The sequence below is a fragment of the Onychostoma macrolepis genome, chromosome 09 (genome assembly GCF_012432095.1).
Source record: "Onychostoma macrolepis isolate SWU-2019 chromosome 09, ASM1243209v1, whole genome shotgun sequence".
Taxonomy (NCBI): Eukaryota; Metazoa; Chordata; class Actinopteri; order Cypriniformes; family Cyprinidae; genus Onychostoma; species Onychostoma macrolepis.
In genome coordinates, this window is record NC_081163.1 from 2,121,127 (window position 1) to 2,132,307 (window position 11,181).

General features: G+C 32.0%; 1 protein-coding gene across 1 annotated transcript in view; it reads right to left on the bottom strand.

The window, feature by feature from the left end:
• Positions 1–6,247, bottom strand: part of frmpd4 (FERM and PDZ domain containing 4) — a 59,081-nt gene extending 52,834 nt beyond the window's left edge. Inside the window, exon 1 of the mRNA XM_058787842.1 lies at positions 5,648–6,247. Coding sequence (XP_058643825.1) covers positions 5,648–5,688 — 41 coding nt within the window. The 5' untranslated portion in view covers positions 5,689–6,247. The remainder of the gene's footprint in view (positions 1–5,647) is intronic.
• Between the last annotated feature and the right edge of the window lie 4,934 nt (positions 6,248–11,181).

The window sequence follows — 11,181 nt, forward strand, 5'->3', positions numbered from 1 at the left end:
CAAGATGACACGACAAACATGCAATATCTTCGAAAAAAAAGATGAGACAAAAATGCTGTTTAAAACAAAGACTCTGTATATCCAAAATGTATGTTCACTAGCTATATTTTCAGCAAAAAAAAAAAAAAAGATCCATGCATGTTTTCATGCTTGGGGTTGCCAGATGTCAAGAGTTTAAAATCTCCCTATCAGAGCTTTTTTCTTAAGACACATTTATGCCCTGTGTTTTATTTTATCTCCTGAAGTATTGGAATTGAAGTTAGGGATTTCACTGTTTTAGATTATGAAAGAAGCTTTTTGAGCTTTATTAATCAGGATTATTAGTCAACTAAAACGGAAACTAAAATTTAAACCATAAAAAGAAACCAAAACATTTTATTGAAAAAAATAAATAAATAAAATATTTTTTTTTTTTTTAAAGATAACGTTAACTAAAAATATATATGAAATAAATTTTAAAATAAAACTATTAAAATTATTTTTTTTAAAAACGGAAAATATAAAAGTGAGATTCAAAATAGTAATTAAAATTATAATGGCATCTTCAATGGTACTAAAATACCACTCTTAAGAGTTTGCATGATTTAGAGAGTGTGTTCATTTATATGATAATTTAATAAAACAGGAAACTCTATGAGGTAAAATAAACAATGTGCATGAGGTTATAGTCACAATATTAGTGCTTATAGGTGAAAGTGCAATAATTCTGATGTATTGTCTGTAATGACAACATTCATGAGGATCAATAATTTTCAGGAAAATAATTGTGATTATCAGTTTAACAATTATGCAGCATTATGCATCTAAAATATGACATTTTTATTGACTAAAACTAGACCAAAATTCATAGACTACTATTCAGTACTATTCAAAGTCAACTAAGACATGACTTACAAAAAAAAATAAAATAAACAGGATTCGCTGGCTAAATATGATAAAAACCAAAAAGGACATTTGACACAGGGCTAAGACTATAATTTTAAAAAAGGTGACAAAATTAACACTAGTCAAGCTATTTATATCATTCTTCTGTAGAAAACAGAAAATCTGTCAAGAATCAGTTCATTGCTTGTTTGTTATATTTAACTAAAACTAAAACCATTTCATAAAAAAACAAAAAAAAATTTAACTTGAAATAAGCATTAACTATAATAAAAATACTAATATTTAAAATAAAATAACTACATTTTTAATTAAAAGTAATTAAAATATATATTAAGTAGCTTAATAAAAACAAATTAATAGAAATTACAAACAAAATTACTAAAACTTTATGGAAAATAAAAACAACAAGTCCATATGACATGTGCACTACATCTTCTGAAGTCAACCAAATATCTTTGGCAAGATTATCAGTGAATAATGACTAAAATATCAGCATATGGGTTTGGAACAACATGACAAAACTTTCATTTTTGGATAAAACTTTCCTTTTAACAGCACTCCATGACTTCAGTGACCAAATGACTTCCCTTTTAAAGATGTTAAGATGAAAACATGCTGCACAAGATCCAGCAGCGACATGAGTTCAGCGACTGCTTCAATGTGAAAGTGCAGATGTGAGCAGAAGCAGCCAGACATCAGTCTTCTTGTTGTTGGTCAGGGCTGTTTCTGCTCCTCGTGCGTACTCTAATCTAGACTCTATTCTCAGCACCGCGGAGAGACGCATGAATTAAAGATGATGCTTTCATAACTCTCCAAAGTGCTGCTTTTCATGCACTGTCTCAGAAATAAGATGAAGCGCTCTTTAACCTTCAGCCCATCTTGCCAAAGTCCAAACACGGCCAGATCTGCGGCTAGAAGCTTTTACACTGGAAAATACAATCAAGCATTTGCCCTTTGGTGATATGTTCAATTTAATTCATTTAGTTGATTATGTTATTTAGTCCCCTGCGTCTGATATTTTTCTTTTGTTTGCAGGAGATTAGGAATGTAGCAGATTACAGTTCATAAGAACAGCAGGATGGCTTCAGAAAGATCACATGACAATCAGCGTGCCGTTTAACGGCAACCAGAACGTTCTTTCATTATTCATTCATCCTCATATTGATGCAGACACATACAATAGTTTATATTGACCACAAATGTCAAACTGAATTAAAAAACATAAAAATCAGTCATATGATACAGTAACTACATAGTATTATATATCATATATACAATTATATAGCACTATTATAGTTTTTATTAATATTTTGAATTCATTCTTTTTATATTTGTTTTCATTTAAATTTTTAGTAATTGTTGTTTGTCATTTTATTAGTTGTTATTTTAATGTCTATATATATTTTATTGTCATATATTTTTATTTTAGCTTTAAATTGAGTTATTTTAGTATATCAAGATAAAATAAATGAAATGGAGTTTTCTATTTACACTAACTCCGCCCACCAACGTGTGATTGAGGTGCTTTTGAACCCACCTTTTGCCGAACTTTTTTCTCCCTATCAAAACAGAAAGGTATTTATTATTAAAATAAGAAATATTGCAATAGTAATATTTTGTTTTTAATTCAGGTTTTTTTTTTTCATTTTTATTTATTATAGCAATAATAATTATTTTATTTATACATTTATGTATTTATTAATTGATAAAGTCACAAAATTTTGGCCAAATTGTGCAGCCCTACACACAAGCACAGCAAACCAGGATTTTAAAAAATAAAATAAAAGTAAAAAATAAAAATTTAATTTTTAAACAACACTAACAATAATTATAAGGGGGAAAAAATTATTTTTCCATTTTTTCCCCTCAAATTGTGCAGCTCTAATAGAAAACCATATTCGGAAAAAACCCACAAAATTTCCATATATGTATATGTATATGTATTCCTCAAAATTTCCCATTTTGTGTTCCAAGGAACCAAAAAAAACTACCTGGTCTCTTGGCATAAAGGTACCTAGGGGCACTTTTTAGCGAGATGCGAAATACGTACCAATAAGTACATATCACTGCAGTTTCCAAAAGAAATGAACACTAGAGGCAGTAAAACTCAGACGCCTTTTATTCCTTTTCACACAAATTTACAGAGTTTCAATTAATAAAGCATAATTTTCGCACAATTACTTGAAGAATATCATGTTATGACTTCAAAACAATATTAATATGCTGGTAGATTTGAAAAGTGATGCTTTTGAACGTTAGCATCACACATACCCAGCTTCATATCTATGTGTTTTCATAAACGGTCGGTGTGTTCGGTAGCTCACGGAGTACGGTTTTGCATAAAATACAATTTTGAATTTGTCAACACTATCGGGCAGGTTTAGGGTTGGGTTTGGTGTAGGGCATATTTCTAACATAATAGAGCATTAATTTTTAGCAACGGTCCCCAGATATTTGAATTCTGAACCGCAGCAATACGTACCTGAAGCAACGTAATAAAAACGTGCCACGTATTGAACCCGTGTTTTAGCGCCACTCAGTGGACATTTCTCTTTGAAACTGCGGCGAAACGTGCAGTAAGGTATGTTAAAACGGTCTCGCTAAAAAGTGCCCCCAGGTACGTTTATGCCATGAGACCAGGTTGAAAAAAAAACAAGGAAAAGACTTGGTTTAGAATGGAGAGTAAATCGAGAGTAAATAATGACAGAATTTCCATTTTTGCAGACTGCTTATTAAAACATTAAATCATAAAAGGGTTCTCTGCAGAATTTGAACATTTTGTGAAACATTTCAACACGAACATAAAATATTCCCCATGTATCACAAATCATCAGCCGTTCCATTAAAACATCCACCACAGACACATCTTGGCCAAATATCCTCACAAACTCACATCAGTCTACAACAAGCAGTCCAAGCAGGCCCTTCACACCAACACAATCGCTCTTTCACACACAAAGCTGCTGCATGAAATAAAGAGCTCTTCTATACATTTATAATCTGTTTTAAAACTGCGTGATTATTTTGGAGAATAAACAGGCTGTCATTATGAGCACTGGATGGTGGCGACGATGCCAGCGAGATCCAGGGGCCAATCCTTTAGGAGGATTAGCAGGGATAAAATCAAGAAAAATCAAACAAGCCAAACAGGTTATGGAGTTTAGACAGTCACAGGATGAAATGAGCTTAACCGGACAGCACTGCGCATGCACACGGCTTATATGTTACGCCACGGCATGCATGGAGGCAAATTAAATCTCAAAACACCATTCTCATCATCAACCTGGGCATGGGCTTTATAATGGTCCATATACAGAGCAATACAGAGTAGAGCGGCTTATATGGTCATATACAATACAATGACAGACAGAAAGCTACACAAAAATGCTGAAAATAAATGCTTGGTTTGTTTATATACAATGTATATTTTTTTTATAAGAAATTACACACAAATAAATACTGTGGCAATACACCAATATGCAATTTGTGATATTTTTGTTTTGTATAAATGAATAATAAATTGATCAAATTTATAATAGGCCTACTTGTGTTTCATCAATATATTTTGTCTACTGTTGCCACGGTAACCTCTAAATCTACAAATCTGCTTAGTCAATGGATAATGCATACATCTCTGTTCTTTTAAAAATACTGAATTTAGATAAACACTATGTAAAAAAAAAATAGAAGTTATAAATATTTCTAAATAAAATGTGTACATTACATTTAAATATATAAATAAAAATAAACCTTTAATTTATATATATAATAAATAAATTATATAAATATACTGAATGTTTATATTTTTTATAATATAGTTTGTCCATTTTATGTAAATTATATGTAAATAGCTTAAACAATAAATACGTAATTTATATAAATATATTAATAAATAAAAATATAAATTTAGAAACAAAATAAATATGAATTATATAAGATAAATAAATGAATAAATTGCATATAAATAACTACTGAATGTTTATATTTATATAATATAGTTTGTCAACAGTTACTACAGTAATTTCCAAATCTCCAAATGTGCTTAGTCAATGGATAATGCAAATTTCTATTCATTTAAAATACTGAATTTAGATTAAATACTATGTAAAAAAAAAACTGTTTAAATAAAATATGCATATTAAAAGGTACATAAAAAATAAATATTTATAAATAAAGTATATAAAAACAAATACTTTTAAAATATTTCATATATGTCTACTGTTGCTACAGTAACCTCCACAACTGCTGCTTAGTCAATGGAAAATTCAAAATACTGAATTACAAAAAAATATATTATTTAAAAAAAAAAAATAGCAAAACATATAAATAATATATAGGCTAAATAAATGTTTATTTTTATTTCAGAGAATATATAGCTACAGTAACCTCCAAATCTACTGCTTAGTCAATGGAAAACGCGCAGATTTCGAGCACTGTGAAGTGATTGACTGTTTTCTGGAGCTTTATAGATTCATTTTCACCATCGCATTGAGCGGCACCTGCAACATTCAGCATTGTTCCTCAGTAAAAACGCGTTTGAAAGAAGAAGCATAAGGAGCCTTTCCAGATGCACTCAGCTCTGAATGAACGAGGAGAGGAGATGCGACAGCGGCGTTATCCATCAATTCCCCTGACATCACTCCTGCATGTTTCCCATACCGCTGACAATCACTCAATGCGTTATACAACGCGTTACACGCGCGCGTAAACATGTGAAGAAAGTGAATTGGTGTAAATGACTGCGGCTGCGTCTCAGACTCACCCTGCTAGTTTGGGCATCCTGACGAAGCTGAACACGTCCATGATTCGGATCGCCTCCGAACTCACTTCGATTCCATTCCGCAAACGTCTCGGCGTGAATCGTTTACTAAATGAACGCGTCGGAGGTTTCCTCAAGTCAGCGCAAGGATCTCCTGCATGGCTGCGCGTTTACGGCGGCGTCGTTTGCGTGAAACCCGATCCCCGTTGCCCTCAGATTTACATCCTTCGCGGCTCCAGATGCCCTCGGCCAACTTTATTCAATTTCCCATCGCTGTGGAAACCGACGGAGACGAGCGAGACGAAGCGAGAGACTGAGCGGAGGAGGGGAATCTCAGCTGATAGATGCTCCATCTAATCTCAGATGTCCATTTATAATGAATAATCTCGCGACGCGTGCAAAGGTCAGCGTCATCGCGCGACGCGAGACTGGAGGGGAATGGAGAGAAGCGCGTGGGTGTTCCGTGGAGGAAGAGGAGGAGGAGGAAGATATAGAGATGAGGAGGAATGGGAGGAGTGAGAGAGGAGAGAGGAGAAAGTTATTAGATGAGCAAAGAGAGAATAAACACCTGTGCGCGCGCACGTTCTAATCTCTGTTAATGCATCAAGGTGCGACAAAATAAATTGCACCAAAAATCGGTTTAACCAATGGTATGAGTTTGGGGCGGGGCTATTAATTAGCGTGACCAATGTCAAGCGGATTGTTCCGGAAACCTTTTGGAAACATGTCATAAATTTCGCAAATTTCGTTTGGTGACCGGTTGTGCAGAGAGTAAACAATAGCGCACAACTCAAAGTCAAGGATGTTTTATTTTTTATGAATATACTGTTGATCTCATTGTATATGTGACCCTGGACCACAAAACCAGTCATGAGGGTCAATTTTTGGAAACTGAGATTTATATATAATCTGAGAGCTGAATAAATAATCTCAGTTGATGTATGGTTTGTTAAGATAGGATAATATTTGGCTGAGATACAGCTATTTGACAATCTGGAATCTGAGGATGCAAAAAAATCGAAATATTGAGAAAATCGCTTTGAAGTTGACCAAATGAAGGTCAAGGCATATTACTAATCAAAAATTACGTTCTGATATATTTACGTTAGGAAATTTACTAAATATCTTCATGGAACATAATCGTTACTTAATATCCTAATGATTTTTGGCATAAAAGAAAAATCTATCAATTTGACCGATATAATGTATTTTTGGCTATTACTACAAATATACCTGTGCTACTTATGACTGCTTTTGTGGTTCAAGGTCACATATGGAAAATTCTTTATCTACAAATGTAAATGGACAGTGAAAAAAACAATTAAAAATTTTACTCATTTTAAAATAGGTCACTACCTGTAAACGTTAAATGAAACAAGAAAAACTGTAATTTTTTTAAAAGCCTATTGTTTGAATAATTTGTAGCTCTTTGTACTTATTTATGGATATATGGTTTTCTTATTGCTTCCCTATTATTTTTTATTGTCTTTGTTTATTATTGTATTTGTTTTGAATTGCCCTTGTATGTTCGTTGTTCTAAAAATTGCAATAAATAAAATAAATACATTTAAAAATAAATAAATAAACAATAGTGCTCAACAGTCTGTTCCGGAAAAACGATATTCATTTTCTCCATATGGAAATTGATTTGAACGATAACTGTCCCCTTGTCCAAATACCCACTTGCGGTCTTGACCACTTGACAATGTATTTTGTGTATTTGGGCCAAGTTTTCGAGTGAGGATGAAGACCACAAGTGTGTGTTAAACTTTTCATTACCTGATGGGATACACTTATAGTGTTGTAAAAAGGCAAGTGTTTACATAGCTTAATTTTTTTTTTTAAATACTTTGCATTTTAAAATCAACTTCTAAATGTCTGTTCAGTAGTCCCTATAACATGACATAATTTAATTTGTGGTGCTTCTAATTAAGTGATGAAAAGCAGTTGCAAATGTTGAACAAAATAAATATCAAATATTTTATTGGTTCATCTTTGCACCAATAAAACGTGCAACACTTTGTTTTTTCTACCAAATTGTAATAATATCTAATTATTATATTAATATTTTACTTTATTAATATATGACCTCTCGCGAGATCTCAGCAAAAATCGCACGATTTATTCCAAAACATGATGCATGATGGGATACACTAAAAGCCTCGAATAGGAGCAACAAAAATCGGTTTATCTCCACCTGCTCCCATGAAGTACCACAAATAACCTAAGTAGGTCTCCCAATGCTCTCAAAACAAATAAATAGGCCTATTTGTTTTATATTTGTTACATTTTTAAATATAAATAACTGTTTTGTGTTTGTTTGTTTTTTTGTTGTTGTTGTTTATTTTTTTAAGTTTTTAATGCTGCGATTCTCCTTGTAGCTGATTGGTTTGGTTCAAACTTTTTTTTAAATCCCTATGGGAAAAAATTAATGGAAGCAGCACCTGTGAAAAAGTGGGCGGGCACTAAAGCACTCTATTCATATTGCAATATTAATTTTTTTTTTTTTTTTTTCTGTTATCTGATGGAGTTTGGGTTCCTTGCCACTGTCACATATAGCTTGCTTAGTTAGGTTTAAAAAAATACTTAATATTCAATAATATTATGGATTTGATGGTACTGACAGTATCAGATGAGAATAAATTTTAAATGAATTGAGCTGAATAATTAAACTATTGTCTTCTGTAGAACTCAATCAATCAAATTCCTTTCATAATTGACAAATTTTGAAACATCACTATTTGTATTGAACTGAATTGAATCAACATTCAGATAAATTAAGTTGAATAAAGATACCATTGTCTTGTGTTGATGTTTATAGCTGAACTGAATTAATTTCATAACTGATGAACTTCATGTTTTTGAACCAAACTGAATCAAAACTAAACTGAAGTAAACTAACACAATTGTTACGAAAAAGTCAGCTACTTCTACTTCAGCTTCTACAAAATTATGAATAAAAATGCACATCAGGTGTATTTTTGCTTTATATTTGTATTCCAATTTATGAGGGTGCTGTAAATTGAATCGTTATTATTGCGTAATTTTATAATACTGTCATAGTTTGTACATATACAAGCTATTTGTAATGTAAATGGAAAAAATAGTCCTAACCCAAACCAAAAGGAGTTTTAGCACTGAAAATGTGTGCTTTATTAGATAGATCACAGAGATTGTAATGAAGAAAAATATTCCTTTTCATCCTGTAGAAATGCATGTCACATGTGTTTGCCGGGCGGAATATCAAACAGCTTTGTTAATAATCTAAATGTGAATCAGAGTATTAGACAGAATCAGAAAGTGGGACGAAAGTCATTGAGGAAACATTATATAATGTGTCATAAAGCAACAGTTGAATATTAAAATTCCAGTGAGGGGAAATTATTATTTTCAAGCGATGATGTATGATGGACACCTTCATTTCCATTTGTGGAAGTGATGAAAAATGACTCTGCAGGTATGACCGTGCATTGGCCTTCAGCTCAAATCATTACTCCATGTGCACACAAATACACACATGCAAACAAAGGCTGCTTAGAAGTCAGTGTGATGGTTGCCTTGTGCTATTTTAACAATATAATTTCTCATAAATTAAAATATGTAACTTCCCGACTAGATGCATTCATTTATAATGTATAGTTCAGTTATGAACTGAAAAATGTAGGTCTTTGAAGTTAATATAGGAATAAATAAGTTATGAAATTGACATTAGTCATGTGTCATTCAAGTCAAGAGAGTGCAAAAATCAGCAATTTCAGTTTTAGCAACATAAGATATATTCAAGCTCTACCTCCAGCTCAAATTACTCTGACAGCAATAAGAAAAACACACATACATTTCATATCCTGATTATATAAAGTTGCAGAACATGCATTTGTGTGTATTACTGTGAATTGCGTATTCGTTTTCTTTTTTATTTTATTCATTCGTTTATTTATTTATTGTCTTTATTGTAATGCATGTGCCACGCTTTTCTGATTATGTTTGGCTGCTACAATACATCACAGACGTCCCACATGGGATTACTAAAACATCTGTCTGCCTTTGTGGTGAACTTCAGCACAAACATTACATTAGACACTCTCGACTGCTGTTCAAATGGAGCATGCTGTTGTTTAAGGCAAAACTCCCCAAGTAAATGAGGTTAAAATTTTAATTAATATCATTTCCCAGTCCATTAAATACATTAAGAAATGTAAACATTTTTTGTATTACAAGTTTTCTGAAATATTATATTTAAATTTGCAAATAAGGCATTATCTAATTAAATACGCATTACTTTGCATACATTTCCAGAAGATTTTCAGGTTTCAGGTTCAAAATTATTGTTTGATTTTGTTGCCATTTTAGAGTTAAATGTTTTACAGAGGGGATTTTGGATTTCTGTTTTAATGACTCCAAAAATCGAAATATACTGTTAACATGTTTTTAGGAATAAAACGTTATAGAAATCAGTCTGAATGATATATGAACAAACCTCTCAGTAAAAACCTTCAGAATCACTGTAAAAAAAATTCTGTATAATTTACGGTAAAAAAACGGCAGCTGTGGTTGCCGGAATTCTACCGTAAAAAATACGGTAACACAATTTTAGGTTTTACGGTTTTAACTTAAATTTACAGTTAAATACCGTAATTTCATTAACTGATATAATGTTAATATACCAACCTATTAAAGTACTGAAATCTGTTTTGTACCTTTGAAATACACTGATAACCACCAAATGCAGGCGGTGATGAGAAAGTCGCATGATGAACCAAAGCCCATCACAAGCAGCTTTTAAATAATAACATATAAGGTGCACAGTGTCATTCACACAAGCACTAAACACCATCATGGTGAGACTCATTAAACTAAAATATGCAATAAACGTTAATTTAACATCATTAGATGTAACATTCAACCATAATAAACATAACTGATAAGAAAAAACTAAGAAGAAACAGTTATTTCAAATAAAAAACATCAAATTCAAACAAAATTTGAAATGCAACGCAGGGAATTCTGGTAATGTCAGTTTACGGGTTTTCCCTTTAAATTTTACAGGAACTTACCGTTAACCATTTAGCAGGTTTTTACTGTAGCATTTTCACAGTTTTTTACCGTTAAAATCACAGTCATTTTTTACAGTGTAGATAGGAATAAAACTGTAAATGTCGGTGTTTGAAAAAAAACTTGAAAATCTACAGATGCAAATAGTCAAAGTGCAAGAAAATAAACACTTAGAAGTGCATTTTGTGTGTTTCCACTTTCTACAATAGTCTGAAGGAAAATATGTTATGGAAGCAAAATAACCCAAAATTTCAAAACTGACCAGTGCATGAAAATCAGTGTTTATCAGTGTCTTAATGCTGAAATAAATCATGCTTAAACAAGTCATATGTATTTGTACCCAACCAAACACTGTATCATTACCGTAGTGGAAAACTAAGAAAATGTGCCACAATATGTAGGTCACCATAAGCCAAAGCTTTTCAGATATCCGTCACAACACACAGTCACACAGAGCTCAGGATATACCGTAAATGTGCGTCGGT